This window comes from Gorilla gorilla, chromosome 19, assembly GCF_029281585.2.
Source record: "Gorilla gorilla gorilla isolate KB3781 chromosome 19, NHGRI_mGorGor1-v2.1_pri, whole genome shotgun sequence".
Taxonomy (NCBI): Eukaryota; Metazoa; Chordata; class Mammalia; order Primates; family Hominidae; genus Gorilla; species Gorilla gorilla.
The window spans coordinates 83,039,961-83,062,945 of NC_073243.2; the positions used below are offsets into that span (position 1 = coordinate 83,039,961).

Below are 22,985 nucleotides of genomic sequence, written 5' to 3' on the forward strand. Positions count from 1 at the left end.
TTTAAACATATTCTAAGAACTCAAGAAGTGATTTTAAATATAATCTTAATTAAAATGTGTTTCATGAGTGATTATTACCCATTCCCATGGTTTACACCTCCTACAACTTCTATTCTGATGGTTCTAACATTTATATTTTAGGCTTTTTATTAGAGAAGCCTCTTGGCATTAACTACAAAGGGCTCAGAGTTATCATTACAAAATGAGCTCAAATCTTGGCAATTTTCTTGCCTAAAATTTTTTATCATCTCTTCATCTTTCACAGGATACAACCTGAACTTCTCAGCAGAGAATATATGTTATTTATTTTCTGAAGAAAATTACCTCTGAATACAAATTACATGCAATTCCTCTTGGTTAATGTAATAGTCATTTTGATGCATCAACTTGTCTAGGCTAAAATTCTCAGTTATTCAATCTAATACTAATTTAGGTGTTGCTTTGAAGGTATACTTTGTACATGTGATTACATTCCATAATCAGATAATCATAATCCATTTATTTAAGAAATAGTATCCTAGATAATCTGGATGAACCTGATTCAGTCAGCGAAAAGGTCTTAAAAGGAGAGTTAGGACTTCCCTAGTGAAGAGGAAATTCTGCCTATGGGCAACAGCTTCGACCTATTTCCAGAAGATCAAGCAAGCTCTTCCTCATGGCCTGTCTATTGATTTTAGACTCACCTACCCAGCTCCCACAATTATGTAATCATTTCTTGCAATAAATACCTTAGTATACTTCTCTTGATAGACCTAGAGAAACTTGACAGACACAGACTTTGGTACTGAGAGTAGTTTTTTTTTTTTGTGTGTGTGTGTGTGTGTGTGTGTGAGTGTTGTTTGTTTGTTTGTTTTTTGAGACGGAGTCTCCCTCTGTTGCCAGGCTGGAGTGCAGTGGTGCAGTCTCTGCTCACTGCAACCTCTGCCTTCTGGGTTCAAGTGATTATCCTGCCTCAGCCTCCAGAACAGCTGGGATAACAGGCGCCCACCACCACGCCGGGCTAATTTTTCTTTTTTTTTTTTTCTGTGTTTTTAGTAGAGACAGGATTTCACCATGTGGGCCAGGATGGTCTCGATCTCCTGACCTCGTGATCTGCCCACCTCAGCCTCCCAAAGTGCTGGGATTACAGGCGTGAGCCACTGCACCCGGACAAGGGTTGTTCTAAATGAAGAAAATGTTAAGGATGAGGTTTGAATTGGCTCTGTGTGAGAACTGGTTTTTCTGATTAGATTTGAAGGCACTAATGATCCTGATTTTAATGGGAAAGAGAAAGTTTGTATGGTGTTTTGTGGCAACAGCAATACCCAAAATATTCTTAAAAGTATCCATTGGCTACACTTAGCCAAATACTTATGAGGTGATGGGTGGCCCCACATTTGGTGTCTTAAGAAAATTTTTGTCAAACTAGTGAAACTAGTGAGTATAGTAGACTGCTTTTTTTTTTTTTTTTTTTTTTTTTTTTTGACAACGTCTCACTCTGTCACCCAGGCTGGAAGGGTGGAGTGCAGTGGTGCAATCACAACTCACTGCAGCCTCCACCTCCCAGGCTCAAGCGATCCTCTGACCTCAGCCACCTAGGTGGCTGGGACTATAGGCATGCAACGCCATGACTGGATAATTGTTTATATTTTTGTTGAGACAGAGTTTTACCATGTTGCCCAGGCTGGTCTTGGTCTTGACCTCCTGGGCTTAAGTGATCTGCCTGCCTCAGCCTCCCAAAATGTTAGGATTACAGGCATGAGTCATCACATCCAGCCTGACTGGTTGTTCCTAATTGAGCTGGACAAAGTTGAAAAAGAAAACAAGGAGCTGAGGGACTAAAATTCCTAGCTCAACCCCCACATATATGACACAGAAGCTATTTCGGCCCTGACAGAAACTCATATCCTATAACCAGAGGGCTAAGATTTCTGAAAACTAAACCTAGAATCTAATTCTCTAGCGGCTGAATCACAATATAATTTCTATTTTCAACATGGCAGGGTGTCTTCTGTTAAAGCAAGTGTATTGATTGAGAAGGATAGGATATCACAAATTGGAATTGAAACATAGGGGCAGGTCCTAATGAGCCTGGGTTATTGCAGCTTCATATTCTGATAAGTCTTTTTTGCCTACAGATGCAACCCCTCCACCCTTGCCAGGGGAAGTTAGTCCTTGATTGCCTGATAAATCTCTAATGGCCTTTTCTGAGGTAGTTGCCTTAGAAGGCACTGCTGATTCTCCTCAGCACCCACCCTGTATTGGTCTGTTTTCAAACTGCTATAAAGAACTACCTGAGACTGGGTGAGTTATAAAGAAAAGAGGTTTAATTGACTCACAGTTCTGCATGGCTAGGGAGGCCTCAGGAAATTTACAATCATGGTGGAAGACGAAGGAAAAGCAAGCCACGTTTTACATGGCGACAGGACAGAGAGAGCAAAGGGGAAAGTGTCACACTTAGAAACCATCAGATCTCATGAGAATTCACTCACTATAAGAAGATGGTGCAGGGGAGGGGAATCCACCCCCATGATCCAGTCACCTCCCACCAGTTCCCTCCCTAGACACATGGGGATTCCAATTCAATATGAGATTTGGATGTGGACACAGAGGCAAACCATATCACACTCCATCATACCTCTTTGCTTGGAGACCTATAACTACACTCAAGTCTAGGCAATCTCCAGAGAACAAAGTAGACTACACACTGACAGGATTACATCATTTTGCCAAATTATACAAACAGAATCTGGAGAATATATCTAGAAATAGATTTTAAGAATGGGGGATTAAAGTGGACCGAATTTAAAGTAGATTCAACCTAAATTTATTAATATGGGTTCCCAATAATGGACCCCATATTAATAAATTTTGTAAGTTGAAGAATTAGAAGCGCTCTAACCATTTGGGTTGTTGTCTGTTACATGGGCACAAGGTGAGTGATATTGTTTGGATATTTAATCCCTTCCATATCTGATGTTAAAATTTGATCCCCAATGTTGGAGGTGGGACCTAAAGTGAGGAATTTAAGTCATGGAAGCGAATTCTTCATGAATGGCTTGGTGCCATCCTCAAGGTAATGAGTGAATTCTTGCTCTATTCACTCATGCAAGTGTCCCCACCCCCACGAGAGCTGGTTGTTGAATATAGCTTGCCACCTCCCTCCTCTCTCTTTTCCTTCTTTTATCACCATAGGGTCCTGTGATGCCGCCACTCCTTCACCTTCCACCAGGAGGGGAAGCTTCTAGAAACCCTCACCCAAAGCAGATGCTGACACTACGCTTCTTGTACAGCCCACAGAACTTTGTGCCAAATAAGTCTATTTTCTTTATAAATTACCCAGCCTCAGCCACAGGTATCCCTTTCTAGCAACACAAAGAAAATGGTCAACTCTAAGTTAAAAAATTAAAATTGCCTTTGTATTCTGTAAAAGAATGTAACCAAAGGCTTAGGGAAATGAAATGTTACAACGGATATATCAATTAAGACTTGCTTCTCTTTGGAGGAGTCCCCAGGACATACTTTTCACCAAGGCAGTCAGTATTAAATTCATGAGAGAAGCTCCCAAGTTTTTTGAAGTATTCTGTTTCTAATCTCCTTTGTAAGTGGGAAGTTACAGTGAGAATTGCTGGGTTCCCACTGAGCTAAAATCCCCAGCTATAATGGGAATAATAGAATCGCAGGGTGTTAGCATCAAATGGTGGCACTTAATCACCAAAGATGTAGTGGGTGCTGTTACCATGATGGACATCAGAACCAAAAGAGTAATCAGGATCGTTTGACCCATAAAGAGACCTGTAGCAATGGTTGTTTGATGTTACTGTTCCTAGAAAATAGACAGATACTATAATGAATTCTTCACTAGTTTGCATAATCCGAATTCTAGGTCTAGTGAACAAAACACTGGTTTGAGTCCTCAAAACAAATTTAGAGTGTTAATCTCTCCCAGCCTCTCCAAATTAACTCACAGCCTTTGAGTGGGGTGACTGTGCGTTGGGGAAAGGGAAATGATCAGACTTTTCATTGATTACTGAACACTAGTTCTCAACTGATAACTAATTCCTGGAGACATTACTATGGTTCAGTATTCAGAATAAAGGCTTATGAAAGTCAGGTGATTAATGGAGTTTTAGATTAGGTCCCCAAACCCATCACATGATTATTTTCCCAGTGTCAGAATGCATAATTGAAATAAACATACTCAGCAACTGGCAGAAGCACCACTTTCATTCCCGGACTTGTACGGAGGGCTACTATGGTGGGAAATGTTGTGTGGGAACTCCCAGAATTATCTCTGCCTAAAAAAAAAAAAAAAAAAAGCAGTAAGTGAAAAGCAACACCACATTCTGAATGGATTATAGAAACTAGTGCATTAAGGACTTGAAAGATGCAGAGGTGGTTATTCCCACAATATTTTCAACTTACCTATTTAACTTGCCTATTTGGCCTGTGCAGAAAAGAAATTGATCCTGGAGAATGACAGTGAATTATTGTGAATTTACTCAGGTAACTCTAAGTGCAGCTTCTGTTCCAGATGTAGAATTTGTTGTTTGGACAACATGTCCCCAGTTACTGACATACAACTATTCATCTTGCAAATGCTTTTCTTTTCTTTCTATCTCTTGGTAAATACCACAAGACACTATACTTTTTTTTTTTTTTTTTTTGGTTGTTGTTGTTGGTTGTTGCTTGTTTGTTTGTTTTTTAAGGTGGCAAGACCAATCCCCCAAGGGGATATAAACTCTACAGCCCTTTGTAATAATTTAGTCTGCAGAGACCTTGATCATTTTTCCCTTCCAGAAGACTTAATATGGATCCTTTTCATTGATGGTATTATACTGATTGGACTTGGTAAGCAGAAAATAGAAACTACCTCTAGACATATTTGTATGAAGCTTGTATGTCAGAAGGTGAGAAAAAAATTGAGGGGAATTTTACCTCACCAAAATTTGTTGGGGTTCAGTAGTGGGGACAATGTTGCGATATTCCTTTTAATGCAAATGATAGGTTGTTGCCTCTGGTCCCTCCTAACACACATACACACACACACATACACTCTCTCTCTCACACACACACACACACACGCGAGGGAAAAAATGCCTAGTAATTCCCTTTGAACTCTAGAGACAATATATTCCTCATTTGAATGTTTTACTCTGCTCCATTTATTGCATAACCCCTAAAAGCAAACTTTGAGTGAGGCTTAGACAAAGAGACGGCTCTGCAAAAGGCTCAGGCTGTCATTAAAAATGCTTTAAAACTTAGGTTGTAAGATCCAGCAGATCCAGTAATACTTGAAATGTTAGTGGAAGACACTAATACTGTTTAGAGCTTCTGGTAGTCCACAATAATTGAATCACCATGAAGGACCTTAGAATTTGGGGGAAAAGTCTTGTCTTCTTATGCAGAAAACTGCTCTCCATTTAAGAAACAGTTTCTGGCTTGCTGCTGGGCCTCAGTGGAGATGGAAGCATGAGTCGCTCATCATGAATAGGGTGTGGTCTGGTGAGTCAAGCCATAAATATGAGCATGCACAGCAACACAGCATTATCAAATCAAAGTGATATACATGAGGTAGGGCCCAAGCTGGCCCTGAAGGAAGAAGTAGGATGCATGTACAAGTAGAAAATTCACCCATGTCCCCTACCTCTCTTGCATTGTTTTCTCTTCTAGCCCATACCTATTGCTTCATTAGGAATTTCCTATGACCAGTTGACAAAGGAAGAGGAGACTTGAGCCTGGTTTACACTTGGTCCTATGTGACATGCTGGCACTCCTGAAAGTGTACAGCTGAAGCACTACAGCCTCTTTCTGGGATATCCCTGAAGGACACTGATGAAGGGGAAGCCTTCCAGTGAGCAGAAACACCTTATATGACTCTGGGGAAATCTGTAATACCATCTATATAAGTAAAATTTATAAAATAAAATCAAAATGTAACATAAAAATATAAACCCATTGCACTTACATTTGGGGAAGATGATTTGAGATGACACCCACAGCATTTAAAACAACATAGGTTACCTTGTAAGCATGTAATATCTTATAATATTTGCTATTATCGTCTATTATTGCTTGAGATAATCTTAATATTAAATCTTAATATTAAGCAAGATTCTTGATTCTTCTTAAATAATACAGTTAAAAATCTGTAGTTTTAGAAGTACTTAAATATTAAGAGAAGAAGCTTGTGAATTGGTAGACAGTACCAACCACTTAAATTTCACACTGAGGGCTGCTAGGCTGGAGCAGTTTTCCAGATGTTAGCCAAACATATATGATTCATAAAATTGAATACTACATTTGAATGAGCAATTCAGCATTACATAAGTTCATTTAAAAAGCTTTAATATGCAGTCTAACTTTGAAAGATGGAATATCTATACTAAGTGATTCACCAACTTTTTTTTTTCATTTTGGGTACACCAAACATAATATCTATAGCACCATAAAGTGTTATACAAAAAGTAGAGAAAAATAAATACAAAATTGAAGTGCCTAGCAGTTTGAATTAAATCAACAAAGGATAACTTAAAACTGACATCCTTTTAAAATACCATTATAAAACAAGAATTCATAACAGGAGTTAGAAATGTCAACTGCAAAGAATGAATTTCTTTGCTCTTGTCAATATAACAAAAGGCCTAAAATATTGTTTTGAGTACATTCAATCTTTTGGTATTTAAAAATATCTCAATGGATGAAAAATTACTATTTTCCTAATTTAAAAGCATATTATACATATATTCCTTATGCTCTCAATTTATTGATAACCCACAGGCATTTTGCGTATCTCTGTAGATTTTTGACAGGTATTGTTAATAGTTGAAATAATCTGCTGGGGTGTGAGAGACTTAAAAAAGTTTTCTTTTCTCTAAAAAAAAGACATGTGGAAAGAATATGTTCTCTTCTCCTATGGCTTTAGATTTTCCCATATGAAGAATGAATTATTAAAATTGCTTTTTTCATTTTGTAAACATAAGAGGCCAAACTTAAACAAGAGCCAACATGTGAAGAATGGCAGAGGAGAATAATTGATATAATCTATCTGTAGTAGCCCATTCTCACACTGCTATAAAAATACTACCTGAGATGGGTAATTTATAAAGGAAAGAGGTTTAATTGACTCACAGTTCTGCATAACTGGGGAGGCCTCAGAAAACTTTAATCATGGAGGAAGGCAATGGGAAAGCAAGGACCTTTTTAACATGGTGGCAGGAGAGAGGAGTGAAGAGTGAAGGGTGAAGAGCCCCTTATAAAACCATCAGATTTCATGAGAACTCACTCACTATCAGAAGAACAGGATAGGGGAAAATGGCTCCATGGTCCAATCACCTCCCACCAGGTCTCTCCCTAGACACTTGGAGATTACGGGGATTACAATTCAAGATAAGATTTGGGTGGGGACACTGCCAAACCATATCACCCTTCCTTGAGGATGTTGATGATTTCTTGATGATCTTTATGAAGTTTTAGTTAAGTAGCCATAAAATTGCTCCCTTCTTAAATCTTCCTGTTAATTGAAATAATAAATTTACCTTATTTTAAAACACTTCTTGTCATTTTTTATTTCTTGTTACATGATATAAAGCATCCTAAATGACATATACTCCAAGAGACATCCGAGTCTGGATGCTAAAACTCATCTCCAAGCTGCTATTATTCTTGGTTTTTGGAACTTATGGTCATCCATAGCTACAACCTGAAGCCAGAATTGTACCAGCATCTGAGATATGCACAGAAGATATTCTGGGACACTGGCCAGCAAACTTAGCGGGGATTGGGCAAGAAAAATAGGACACAATTTTGTGTGGGTGTCCATAATACCAAACTTTGTGAAGCTTACTATAATTTGGTGGCTGGATTTTCTAGGATTTTGATTTCAGAAACATTCTAATAGAGATCTTTAAGGCCAAGTTGATAATTCTTGCTTATTTTAATATTTTGATGCTCTGGGAAGGAAGTGAATTTATGACTGGGCAAAGCTAGCTCTGTTCTTTAGAAAACAATGTTATACTTAGCCTGAGCATACACACATTTTGGTTTTCTAGTTACAGAGAAATATATAACCTATAATAGGTGTATGTTGCAAATGCAGTTTAATATAATTTGGTGTAAGATCTTGGCTATTGGCTCTACTGACCTTTTGTCTCAGGTATAATATTGTGGGGCAATGTTTATTGAATCTCAAAACTACTGTCATTATAAATCCCCTTATCAGATGTTTACATATTTGATTTATTTCCAGGATATAAAAATTCAATTAAATTTTGTACATTAACTTTGTATTATGTAAAGTTTAAATTTACTCGGTTCTAGTAGTTGTTTATTTGATTTAGGAAATTTTTTTTTCTGCTTTTCTGACACCTAAAACTACTAAAAAAAGACTTTGAGGAAAATTTTATTTTCTTTGCCTGAATGCTACTATTTCTTTATATTTGATATTCAATATAGCTTCGCAAGGCTAGGTCTTATGATCAATCTTATAAAGGAGCATTTTTCCCCTGAAAATGGATTATTCAGTATTGTTTAAAAATAATAATAATGCCATGATATTTTAAAATTCTAAATTGGTTATAAATGATATATCTACTTGTTGATAATTTGTGTACTGGAATGAACAAAAAGTTATTTAATTTAGGTAAACTGACAACATTCAACCTAACAAAGGTAGTTATTTTTTACTGCATAATCTAGTATACTCCCTATAAAAGTAAAGTAAGAAATGTTATCATATATATCATATATGTGTGTATATATACATATATACATATAAATATGTGTGTATTTTATATATATGTGTATATATGTGTATATATAATACACACATACGTATCTGTTCTAATTCCTTGATTAAAAGGGACTTCCATTCTATACTTACTAAGGAGAAGAAAATAGAAAAATGTGATTTGGATGACTATCCCATATTTAATACTAAAAGTGACAATCCTGGTACAAAAGAATGTACCATTTTATCTGTTCTGTTGGTAAAAATGACTTTATATTAACTTAATTTGAAGAAATGTAAAAGTAAAGAAAAGGAATAAGTTAAATTTAAATAGATGTTTTTGTCTTTGCCAATAGTTTGAATGGCGAAGATGTCCAAGTCCATGCTAACAGAAAGGAGCAGATCTCAGGAACCTGAAGAAACTGACACACAATAGAATCAATAAAAGGTCAGAAATGGAGGTCATATATGTCTGTGAGTATGTGTGTGTGTGTATATATATATATATAATTATTCATATATATATGAAAAGCTGGTAGAATTTGGAAGTTATAGCGATTCAATAAATATTTATTTTTCTTTTCTTTTTTCGAAACAGTCTCACTCACTCTGTCTCCCAGGCTGGAGTGCGGTGGCACCATCCCAGCTCACTGCAACCTCTGCCTCCTGGGTTCAAGTGATTCTCCTGCCTCAGCCTCCCAAGTAGCTGGGATTACAGGCATGCATCACCATGCCCAGATAATTTTTGTACATTTAGTAGAGACAGGGTTTCACCATGTTGGTCAGGCTGGTCTCAAACTCCTGATCTCAAGCGATGCACCCACCTCAGCCTCCCAAAGTGTTGGGATTACAGGCATGAGCAACAGTGCATGGTCATCAATAAATATTTCTTGAGTAAGTTTATTACTTAAGAAAAATTTGATAATAAAAAATTAAATTCGTTGTGGAGGTTTGTTTGCATATAGTAATCTACACATGCCACATTTCCATCTGGGGTTTCATAATATTCAATTTACATAAAATTTTTAAATATGATGGCTTTTATATCTCACTGTCTTTTATTTAATTTGATTGCAATCTGTGGCTGATGTAGGATTCGACATTGTTTAGATGGGTAATTTACCTTACATAGCCAGATGAAAAATAATTCATTTAAGAGCAAAGTAGGAAAAGCCACATTCAGTTACCAAGTCCAAAGTACTGGCTTGTTTAACAAGACACTGTGACAAGTCAGTAGCGTCAAAAATCTAGACACCTGAATAACACATAAGGATGGGGAAAAGACACTACAAAAGTGGAAACTGCCGGTCTCAGTGGCTTATGACTGTCACCCTAACTACTCAGGAAGTTGAGGCAGGTGGAACCCTAGAGTTACAGACCAGCCTGAGCAGCATAATGAGGCCCCATCTCTGAGAAATTTTTAAAAATAGCCAGAGAGGGTGGCAGGCACCTAAATTCTCAGGTACTCAGGAGGCCAAGACAGGAGGATTCCTTGAGCCCAGGAGTTCAAGGCTGCAGTGAGTCATAATCATGATGCTGCACTCCAGCTGGGGCAACAGGTGAGACACCATCTCAAAAAAGAAAACAGAAAAAGTGGAAACAAAATGAGAGTGTCCAAAGAATTGCCATAAACAAAACCAGGATGCACAAATATGCTTTTGTGTTCATGTATCTGAAATTATGAGTATATTAGACACATCATGTGAGATGGGGCTACCATGAAGATAGCCTCTATAAAGTATATGCTGTAGTAATATGGTAATGAACAGCCTTCACCTGGAAAGCAGCTTTCGTACAGACCAATTGGCAATTGATTAGAACATTCCTGCTGCAACAGAAGGTGCTCTTTATTTGAAGAGCCTCATTAAAACAAAGTCTCAGTGTTATAACATTACAGTGTAACTGTAGTACTAAAGTTTTCTTACAATAATGGTATTTGAAGGCCACACTAGGAAGAATTAATCTTCATTAGGAGTAATGTTCATAAAGAGGGATCTAGACTATATTATGTGTTATGTATATGTTTATACTCCACATATTTATACATATTGTACAGATCTATACATTTTTATATATATCTGACACAAAAAAATACATGTATACACACATATATACATATATGTGTGTATATATGTATATGTGTGTATCTATATCTATATATCTATATATATGAGAGAGGAGAGAGAGAAAGAGAAAAGGAAAGAAAAGGAAAGATTTTAAGGAACCCGGGACTAGCAAGTCTAAATTCCATAGGGAAGACCAGCAGACTAGAAATTCAGGTTGGAGTTGATATTGCTGTCTCGAGAGAAAAATTCACAAAGCAGGCCAGGCAGTCTAGAAACTCAGGAAGAGTTTGTATGTTACAGTCCTGCTTCAGGAAACTTCTGTCTTTATTCCGAAAGCTTTCAAGGGATTGCATGAGACTTACCAAATCAACTGGACACCAAAGTTTGGCCAAGATAACACATAAAATTAGCCATCACAAAGACTAAATGAAGGTAAGAACAGTTATACTCAGCGCGACCCCGAAAAATCCTCCTAAAAATACAGTTCCAATCTTTTTGGGTATTTAGGGGCTGGATTGTCTTGGGCTGATGGAAATATTGCTAATCAAATGAGATTCTAGTGCAGATGAAATAGATAGTAATTTCTTCTTGCCATACTACAATAGCATTTTGTGCTTCTTACACTGGATTTGCATATCTCTTTATGTGGAATTGTTCCAATATATGTCGTTGTCCACTCATGACATGTCTGACCTTTATAAAATCCCAGAATGCAGCATATTGACCTAATGTTACAAAGTGCCCAGACTTTGTTACACTTAGATTATTCAATTTTTTCAACATATAAATTATTTCCATTATTTATTTATTTAATGATACAAATTATCTGTAATGTGTCAAGTGTCATGTTCTACGTTTAAAGTTAATATGCAAATGTAATACTGCAAAGTTAGTAGGTGAACTACAATACCAAAGATCTGTATTTTAAAACCCTGAGGGACTGTACTGAAAGCAATTATATAATATAAATCTAAAATTTAAAAATTACGCAAAAATTATAATTATCACAGTTCCATCCTTAAATATAAGAAAGGTGACTTCTGTAAACTACTGTGATCTACAAAAAACTCATAGATTGAGATATAATTAAAATTATATTAGCACATATTTCAGCCAAACAAAATTACATGAAACTTAGTAAACCTACAGATAGGTTGATCAATTATACTTCCTTAGGTTTATAACCTCACTTTAAATGAATCTAAAAATCATATAAAACATTGACATATGAATATGCATTTTAAGGAAAAAAGTGGTCATAATATATTTCTAATGCCTCTGAGGAAGGTACTGGCACTTAAAGTTGGTTTTAAATATTTTATAGTGGCCAGGCGCCGTGGCTCACGCCTGTAATCCCAGCACTTTGGGAGGCCAAGGCAGGCGGCTCACAAGGTCAGGAGGTTGAGACTATACTGGCTAACACGGTGAAACCCCGGCTCTACTAAAAAAAACACAAAAAATTAGCCAGTCGTGGTGGCAGGCGCCTGTAGTCCCAGCTACTCGGGAGGCTGAGATGGGAGAATGCCGTGAACCCGGGAGGCGGAGCTTGCAGTGAGCCGAGATCTTGCCACTGCACTCTAGGCCGGGCGACAGAGTGAGACTCCGTCTCGAAAAAAAAAAAAAAAAAAAAATTATAGTGACCCTCTACAGCTATTGGGATAATCTTTGTCAATCTATATGTGATTGATTGAGGTTGAGTTTGAAAAATTTCAGGTAGTTCATGGCACATGTATTTCAACACCATTTTTCCAAGTCATTGGATACCTACCTTGCATTTTCTGTATTTTCAGCAGTAATATTGGCTCACCCTTGAGAGTTAAGAATGTAAGTTGATATTATATAATAGAATAACAATTTTAATTATTTAATATTTTTAAATACAACCCATAATACATTTATTGAAGCAAAATTTTAATAAATATTTTTGAACATTTTTGGCTCTTAAAAATGTCTTTTAAGTGATCTTTTTTAAATTTTAAATTATTTGTCATTTGTATTATAGTTTTGTTAAATCTTTAAATTGTTTTTAGCATGAGGTATTACAGAGTCATTCACTCGGTTATTAGAATAAAGTATTTGTTATCAGAGTTAATATTTAAAAACAAAAATAAGGAACAACTCAAAGTGATGTTCCAGTATGTGCTAATAGAAATATACACATCACAATAGTACCCACTTTCTTCCCTAAAAATATTTGCATTACTATGTGAGAATTTATAAAGACAACAATTCCCATTCACTTAAAATAATGGATGTTGAAGTAAATCACAGAGGCAATGACAAGGATGTGTTGCTGTCGCTCAAGTGAAATTCCTGATATGACACTCTCAGGTGGTATGGGCAAGCAGACCCTCTAACACCTGCCTAAAATGTAAATAAGATATGTACACAATAATGCCCATGCTAAGCAGTGTAAATATCACGTCTAACTAATTCAACTCCTAAAAATTAATGTCTTAGAATTTACCTTTAAGCCCAGTGGTCCGATGGGAAGAAAATGCTAATTAATAATTTGATTCTTCTATGAAGTGTTATAACACTGGCAACTATTCACTTATTTTGAACACCCAGCCTAGATTAAAGTGGTAATCTCTATGTATAAGGTAAAAATAAATACTAAAATTAATAAAACTACAGTAGAACCATGTGTGGTTTGGCATCCAGTGATAGAATATAAGTGAATATTAATACAGCTGGGCAGTAGAATAATCTTTTAGTGTAAATGTGTTATACAACTGTGAAAAAGAATACTTCCGATGCTCTGGGCATTGCTAGGTAATTCTACTCACTCTGTCTTTAGATTCTTGTCACATATATTTAAACCACTTCCCATTTGGGTACAATTTCTCCAGAGATGTAGACTAAGATTCTTGTTCCTCGTATATTCTGAAACTGCATGTCAGATACTATGACTAGATTCAGGCAATGACTTATCTTCCTGAATAAGATGAAAGGGCTTTTCAAAACCCCTTCAACCAATTTTAACCACCACTGTGAGCTTCTGCATAATGGCAGGTATTCTGGAGTTGTTGCAAACATAGTCTGATCCAACTATTAATTCTAATTTGTTAATGCCCTGTTTTTCCTTTTACCTGATCCCCTAAAACTACCTTATTTTCTGACCATTTCTGAGGCCTGCTGGCCTGCTTGTCTAGTTTCCATCTAATCTGTCAATCCCTAAGATCATTAATTAAGTTATTCATTCACTCAACACGTATTTCTTAAGGACCCACCATGTGGAAGTGTATATGTAAATATCAATTCTTGCAATTATCTATTGTTCCATCTATCCTCCTTCCATCCATCATTTATCTGGCATCTATCTATTTATCTACCCTTCTAAATACCTATCATCTTCTAATACTTTCAAGTTATGAAACATATAGTTCTTTTTCATTTTGTATCAAAAGATGGCATCTACTGGTGATATTTAAAATTACTACCAAAGTAAATGAAATTCAAAGAAGTTTCTACTTTATGACAACTGAAAGTAAGTGTGGAAACAAGAAATCCTCCAAAAAAATCAGAGATAATTATGACATAAGGAGACTTTGGTCAGAATGAAAGTAAGTGTCTTTTGTGCTTTACATTTAATTTACGACTATACCCTCTTTGTTAATACAAGGCGTTATAACAATCATGATATTTTGCTCCCTAGAAACACTGACTTTTCTCTTCCCAAAGTTCTCTGTACATTTTTGTCTTTTAAAGACCTGATTATGTCTAGATAAGTCTTATAAAAATAATATAGAAAAACACACGGAAAAACATAGAATATTTTACCTACTTTTATATAGTGTCTGGCCTTTACTAGCATTTGCTTCCTGAATCAAATGGGTGATATTCATGCAAGAAAACAAAAAGAGCAATGACAAAAATCCCAACTAACAGGACTAATGACACAATAACATAATTGGAAAATAAAAGTAAAATATAGTTTTTGAGAAATTTCAGGGAGAACTACAAAGAGAATTTTAAATTTATAAAAGGGGTTTAGCATGAATTAAACTGTAATAAAAATTGGAGAGGCTGAATTATTAGAGGGCCACAAAACAAGAAGAGCAAAAGAATATATAAGAATATTTAGCACGAGTATGTGAAGTTTGGTGTGGTTGGAAATATGTGTTGTTCAAGATTGAATGGGAATTAAAGGTAAAGTGAGAGTCTTATTCAGTCAATGGAGAAAAACTTATAGTTAGAAAAATTCTGTTTGTACATAGGCCAATATAGCAAAAAGAGGTGGAAAATTAGCAGTACTTGGGATAATATGTAAGTTATATTATTTGTTCCACTATTAGCTGACTAATCAAAGAGTGTCATCAGAAGATTTAAAAGTAAAGAACAGAGATGACAATTTAGAAATTTTCATAAAAATACAAGGTTAAATTCTGTACCAATCAACTGGAAACTTACATCTGGAATCTAGAAGAATGATCAAAGTCAGAGGTAAATATTGGGGAGTTATTAGTAGATACACAACAAATTATCTTCAGTATTAAAAAGGAAAAATAAGTAGTGGCTAGAAAAGTATAAGGACTCAATTTGGGGTCATGACTGTCATTATTTTTACTTTGAGGGAAATCGGACAGTGAATAAAACTATGAAGTGAGGGAGCAGAAAAACTGAAAGAAAAGAGTGACAGAAATCAATGGCAAGGTTTTCCTACCTTTCTTCCCAATGTTAATAATCATTAAATCAGTCATAAAAGCAGACATTTTCTTTTTTAAACTATATTTTTATTGTGGTAAAATACATATAGCATAACATTTGTTATTTTAATATTTTTTATTTGTACAATTTACTGCCACAAATTACATTCATAATGTTGTACAACCATCACCACTATCTAGTTCCAAAATTTGTTATCAACCCAAACCCTCTACTGTACTCATTAGGCAACAACTTCCCAATTCGCTTTAACCCCAGCCCTTGATAACTTCTAGTCTATATTATGTCTCTATGAATTTTCCTATTCTAGATATCTCATATACATGTTCACTCTTCTAAAATATATGTTTCTTTATGTCTGGTTGATTTCACTTAATATATCGTTTTCAAGGTTCAATCATGTTGTAGCATATATCAATGCCTCATTCCTTCTGATGATTGAATAATATTCCATTGTGATATATACCCCTTTTATTTATTCTTCTGTTTATAGATGCTTGTATTATTGCTACCTTTGTGAATAATACTGCTAAAATATTGGTATGCATATATTTGTTTGAGTCCCTAATTTTAATTTTTTCAGATATACACCTAGGAGGGAAATTGCTGGTCATATAGTAATTCTATGTCTAATTTTTGGAGAAATCACCAAACATTTCTACAGTAGCTACATCATTTCACATTTCCACCTACAATGTACAAGAGCTCCAATTTCTCTGCATCCTTGCTAACACTTGTTATTTTTCATCTTCCTGATTATAGCTATCACAGAATTTTTGAAGTGGTGTGATTTTGGTTTACATGTTTTCCATTTTCTATTTCTTGAGCATTTTTTTCATGTGCCCATTGACCATTAATCAATCTTTTTTTTTTCTTTTTTTTTTTTTTGAGATGGAGTCTTACTCTGTTGCCCAGGCTGGAGTGCTGTGGTGCCGTCGGCTCACTGCAACTTCTGCCTCCCAGGTTCAAGTGATTCTCCTGCCTCAGCCTCCCAAGTAGCTGGGATTACAGGCACCTGCCACCATGCCTGGCTAATTTTTTGTATTTTTAGTAGAGATGGGGTTTCACCATGTTGGCCAGGCTGGTCTCGAACTCCTGACCTCATGATTTGTCCACTTCAGCCTCCCAAAGCGCTGGGATTACAGGCATGAGCCACCTCGCCCGGCCCATGAATCAATCTTATATGGAGAAATGTCTATAGAAGTCTTTTTGTCCGTTTTGTTGATTAGGTTCTTTGTCTTGTTGAGTTGTAGAAATTATTCACAAATTCTGAATATTAACCTCTTGTCACATATTTAGTTTACAAATATTCTCTCCCAATCTGTGGGTTGTTTTTACTTTCTTTATAGTGTCCTTGGTGCACAAGTTTTTTTTTTTAATTTAATGAAGTCGAATATGCCAATTTTATCTTTTGTTGCTTATATTTTTAGTATACTTAAAAATTATTGCCAAATCCACCACCATGCAGATTTGTCCTAATTTTTTAAAGAAGTTTGTAATAGTGACACTTAAATTTAGATATTTTATCTGTTTTGACTTAACTTCTTAAATGTGGAATAAGGTAAGGGATTGACTTCAATCATTTGCATGAAAATATCTCGTTTTACCAGCACCATTTTGTGGAACAGACTGTACTTTCCACATTGAATGGTAAAGTCATGTATTGAAGTCTCCAACTACTATTGTAGAATTATTTATTTTCCTTTTTAATTCTTTCAATTTTTGCTTTATATATTTTGCCTCTATTGTTTGGTATGTATACCTTTAAAATTATTTTATATTGAAACTTTCAACAATATATAATGTAGTTTTTTCTTTTGGAAACATTTTTTATTGGAAATCTATTTTATCTGATATGAATATAGTCATTCCAAGTCTTTTGTGATAACTGTTAATATAGAATATATTTTTTCATTATTTTACTTTAAGTTTCGTTGTGTCTTTGCATCTAAAGTGATTCTTTCATACACAGCATATAAATGAATAATGTTTTCTTTTTCATACATTCTGCCACTCTCTTAACAATCTTATAAAAATTACCTCTTTTTGAATTGTATGTGTATTATATATATTTACAGTTATCATTTTATGCATGTGTCTTTTAAATCATATAGGAAAACTATGAAGAGTTACAAACAAAAATACAATGAGGTTGGCTTTTTTACTTACCTACATAGCTACCTACACCAATGTTCTTAATTTCCTCATACAGCTTCAAACCACTGTCTAGGGTTCTTTTATTTCAACTGGATGAATTTCCTTTAGCATTTCTTGTAAGATAAGTCTATTAGTAACAAGTTCCCTTAGCTATTTTTTTTAATACTTGAAGGACAATTTTGCTGTATGTAGAATTCTGGGTTGACAGTTTTGTGACCCAAACCCTGGACTATTTACAGTACTTTATATCAACCCACTGCCTCTGTCCTCCATTGTTTCCAATAATAAATCAGCTGCTAATTATATCAAAAATATTTTGTATCTTACTTTTCTCATGTTGTTTTTAAGTTTTTTCTGTGTTTAGCTTTTAATGATTTGACTATATTTTGCCTGAAATTTGCCGAATATTTTTAATGTGCAGTTTTATGCCCTTCATTAAATTTGGGAAATTGTCAGCCATTATTTCTTAAAATAGTCTTTCCAACTGATTTTCTCATAGTCTTCCTTCTGGGACTCCCATAATGAATACATTGGCCTTCTATGTAATGTTCCACAGGTCTGTTATGATCAGTTCATTTTTTAAAAAAATTGTTTTTCTTTCTGTTTCTCACACTGCATAAATACTATTGTCTATCTTTAAGTTCACTGATTATTTCTCCTGATTGCTCATTCTACTGTTGAAACTCTCTTGCAAAGTTTGTGTTTCACTTACTATACATCTCTAAAGAGAAGTATATTATACTTTTCTTGTCTGCACTAGAAATTCTATTTGGTTCCTTTATATATTTTATATCTTTATTTTGATATTGTTATCACATATATTATTTTTCTGGTTTCGTTTAGTTCTTGTCTATAATTTCCTTTAGCACTTTGAGCAGTTTTAAAACATTTGATTTAAAGTCTTTGTGTAGGAAGTCCAATGTTTGTGCGTCTTCAGGGCCTACTTCTGTGAATTATTTTTTCCTTTGAGTGTCCAATACTTTCTGATTTCTTTGTATGGCTTTATGATTTTTGGTTGAAAATTGGACATTTCTAAATTTTAATGGACTAACTCTGGCAATGAGATATTCTCTTTCCCCAGGATTTGCTATTTTGATTATTCTAGGCTTACTTTGTTTTGGCTAAGATTTCCTTGCATTACAGGGGAATTTTTACCTGACTTTTATTGACTCAGCATTCAATTATTGCTCTAAGACTTTGACTGTTTTACAAACTTAAGACAGAGTTCTCAATGTTTCTGATATTTTTATTATATTTCTGATGAAACACAGGAATTCAGAGCTTCCCACTCCACTATTTCCCTGGTGCCACTCCCCAAAGGGGGCATTTTAAAAATATTCAATCAGTCCTTCTTCCTAGAAATGACGTACGGATCTTTATTTGCTCATATGATTATATTATTCCTAACATATTTCAGCAGAACTTTAAAATTATAAAAGAGCTATGTTTATGTTCACTCTGTAATTGCATTCTTAGCTAATGTTTATAATAAGAGATTAACAAATAAAGGTAAAATAAATGAGTAAATTTGTTTTTTTGCAATAATTACTTAAAGGCTAAACTTTTTGATCACAGTGAAATGTTGATTTACTTCAGATTTCTATATTTTAGATTATTGAGGGCATGATTTGAAGCCAAAATACATTTATTCCCATATAAAATATGAAACAGTTGTTTTTTCTATTGGGGCTTATTGAAGTAACAATTAGTATGTCTTAGTGGTAAAAATGTGCATTTACAATTTTAAAGAAAACATAAAAACATACTTTAACTCCTGGCCATGTGATATTAACTCTTATTTCCCAGTATGCTTTTAATGTGATTTTCCATCTAAGAATTATTTTGTATTTACTTTTATATTTAACTCCCAAATACCAATCAAAGAGCAACTGGGCCAACAGCATTGTAACAAACATCATTATCAAGACAAAGGAATCTACATGATGGTATTTAAAAAAATTCACCCCCAAATAAGTTATGTTTAAAAAAAAATCAGTTTGATTCTTTCACCAACATTTGTTACACTTTGGGTTTTCAAGTTATTTCTGGGCTATACAGTTCTTTCCAGACTACCCTGTAGCAATTTGAGAGTCTAGTATCACTTTGTGTTGGGATCCAAAGATCCAGAAGAAGCTTAGCGCTGTGAGTAGACCACCTATGAAACCATCACAAAAGCTTAACCCACCCTTGATCCCAGAATCTTTATGAATGCTTACTGAAGAAAATTCTCAGGATGATTCAGAGGCCTCTCATAACTTCTGCTCCAGGATGTCGATAAAGAACCTTAGTAACTCGACTGTCAATTCTGGTACCAAATTCTCAACTTGTCTTCATCTGTTAGAAGGTTTACCTCAACAACACGGTAGAATAGAAATGATTTTCCAGGGTATCAGAGATGGCTGGCCTTACAGGGGGAAAGGAGTAAGAACACAGTTATCTGTGCAGAAAGAAAGGGTGGTAAAATTGAGATACCTGTTAGTAAACAGATTTTCTCAGCTTCAAAGAGAACTAACAGACACGGGGCTTAAAAGAGTTCAGATTGAATTGAGAAGGGAACCATTCAGATCTGGCTGCACTATCTGCATGCACTAGGAGGGATCCTTCTGAGAATACTAGAATAGGGAATTATGACACTGAGCAGATTCAGCCATCAATTTTATTCTTGTACTTTTTATTCTTGCTGGTAATATTATTCAGCAGTTGAGAAAGCTACTCTATACTATTACAGACTGTATAACAATAATTTTGATAATGAGTTCTGTTATGTATTTTTCTTCATATATCTTTTCCTTTCTACCATGATACCAGTAATTTATAAGGGATCTGTATAGTTTGAATGTATTTGAATAACTTCAATATACTTTAGCTCTACTGTTTGATTTGACCAAAGAAGCATCAATAGGTCTTAAGTGTTCCCATGTGTCTTAGAAGCCTGAAGTCAGTGAGATGTAACCCAAGGTCAAGAATCTGTAACAAAGTAACTTGGGGAAAGAAAACATTGGGTAGTTTGGCAAGAGCATAATAATTTGATTTTCTGGCTTTCAAAAATTTGAATTGTAGTAAAAGAAGACTTCCGTGTGTTATTTTTTTTCCATCTTCAGTAGCGAGTAAATGTGTGCATAGAGAAACAATAAAATTGATATATTCAAGTATTTTTAAAAATCAAATGTAGAAAAATAAAGCCAACCTTTACACTTACTCTATATATTCAAGAAAATACTTTGAAATGCCCAGAGAATATTTGTAAAATGTGAGATGAAGCTATTATACCACAAGATGGCAGATTAAGGCCACTAAACTGATATTTTTTGCACTAGTAAGGTTCTATTTTCTCTTTCATATACATGCTGACTTTTTGTAGAACTTTTAATAAAAAGAATACAAACTATGCATAATTTGGATGTAAATTGATCATTAGAACTCCAGTCTATGGCAATCATTATTTTTCAATTGAAAATCTCTCTCCAATTTTGCTTAAGATATAATAAATATTTTGTTACTTAATTAAAAGTTATTTTATGTGATTTAAATATCCCTGTAAGGATTTCTATGAAAACTTTAAACTATTATGTATTCAATAAATATCAAGGTATATAAAACAAACTTTGGCTTTATTTCTGGATAAAATTGATTTTTTGACTATCCTTATGAACCATGAGACATTCAGAGCTACTAAAAACAAATAAAAATAAAAACAAGAATTTTAAAAACATCATTACTTTGGTATCAGCTTATTTTAAAATTATGTTGCCATTGTTTAAACTTTCTAATTTCTGCATTTATGATCCTTTCTAATCTTGAATACTAAGGCCTCTGATACCCTCTTATGGCCTTAAGTTTTGCTTAAATGTATGATGCAACTGTACTCTTAATTAGTATCTGCATTGTATTTGACATACCATCACAGAATCAAGGAAATTACATTATAGATATAAGAAAATCTATAGCAAGAAGATAATGGTGCTTCCAGATATAAATCGCAACCGGTGGGAAAGTTCCTAAGCATAAATAAAACCATATATTCAGGATAGCAAGACGTCCAATGGGGCTTTGTCATAGAATATTCATGTGATTATCATAGCTGGAGAATGAGGCTGAGAATATGTTTTGAAGGACAATCTATTCCCCCCAAAAAAATACCTGGATGATCTCATTGATGTTAGAAAACTTAAAAAAATGTTAAAATAGAAGATTATTATAATTTTATTTAATATTTATAAAAATCAAACTTCCAACCCTATGGAAGATGATGTGGACTGCAAAAATTGCATTAAGCAGCAGAATTTGGCTCACGGATATACAAATTAGGAGCCTTTTCTATTATTCCTCATAAAACATAAGGAAGAATTAAAAGGTGCCTGAGATACTGAAGTAATTGAATGGGGAATTATTAATTAATCAGCTAATTATTTAAAAGATCATTTATTCATTTAAGAAATTAATTGAGCACCTACATTATACCATGTGTATTTTATTTTATTTTAAAATTCTATTTATTTATTTGAGACAGAGTCTTGCTTTGTCGCCTAGGCTTGAATGCAGTGCCATGATCTCAGCTTACTGCAACCTCCTGAGTTCAAGCAATTCTCCTGCCTCAGCCTCCTGAGTTCAAGCAATTCTCCTGCCTCCGCTTCCGGAGTAGCTGGGATTATAGGCGCCTGCCACCAGGCCTGGCTAATTTTTGTATTTTTAGTAGAGGCGGGGTTTCGCCATGTGCCAGGCTGGTCTGGAACTCCTGACCTCAGGTGATCCGCCTGCCCCGGCCTCCCAAAGTGCTGCGATTACAGGCATGAGACCCTTGCCCGGCTGCATTTTTAAAACTTGGAGTTACAGTGTTGAAAAATAAACGAAGTCCCAAGCATTACAGAGCTTACTTACTACCTGGAATATATCCACACCAGCACCTCACACCCCATTCTCAGGAACATATTTTAAAATGTCACATTGTGGAGGAAACAAGAAATAAGTGAGGGAGCTGTTTGAATATTTTTCCTGTGATGAAACGTTCTAGGCAGAGGGAACCAAAAATTGCAAAAGCACCAGAGCAAAAATAAACTTGTGTGTTTTGGATACGTTAGAGAGACCAAGTTAGTAGACAGAAAATAAAAAAAAAATAAGATAACTTTTAAAACGAACTAACAATTTATGAGTCAGCATTGCGTCGCATTGGCTATATAGGTATGAACAAACATAACCTTTTGTTTAGAGAGAATTTACAGTCTAGGGAGGAACTTGCTATATTGAAAGAGGAGTATAAACCAGTGTAGGTAAAGAGAAATGTCCAGGAATGTGAGGAAGCAGGAGAGTCAAGAACCGCGTCTTCAGTGGTTTCTTGCTAGAGTCAGCTGTTTTTTAATAATCCCATTAACCTAGATAAAAATGCCAGG

At 34.9% G+C, this 22,985-nt stretch overlaps 1 protein-coding gene across 1 annotated transcript in view; it reads right to left on the bottom strand.

Annotated features, from left to right (window-relative positions):
- Positions 1–1,463: 1,463 nt before the first annotated feature.
- The window catches only part of LOC129528132 (uncharacterized), a 118,653-nt gene continuing 97,131 nt past the window's right edge, over positions 1,464–22,985 (bottom strand). The window contains exon 2 of the mRNA XM_055367918.2: positions 1,464–4,277. Coding sequence (XP_055223893.2) covers positions 4,233–4,277 — 45 coding nt within the window. The 3' untranslated portion in view covers positions 1,464–4,232. The remainder of the gene's footprint in view (positions 4,278–22,985) is intronic.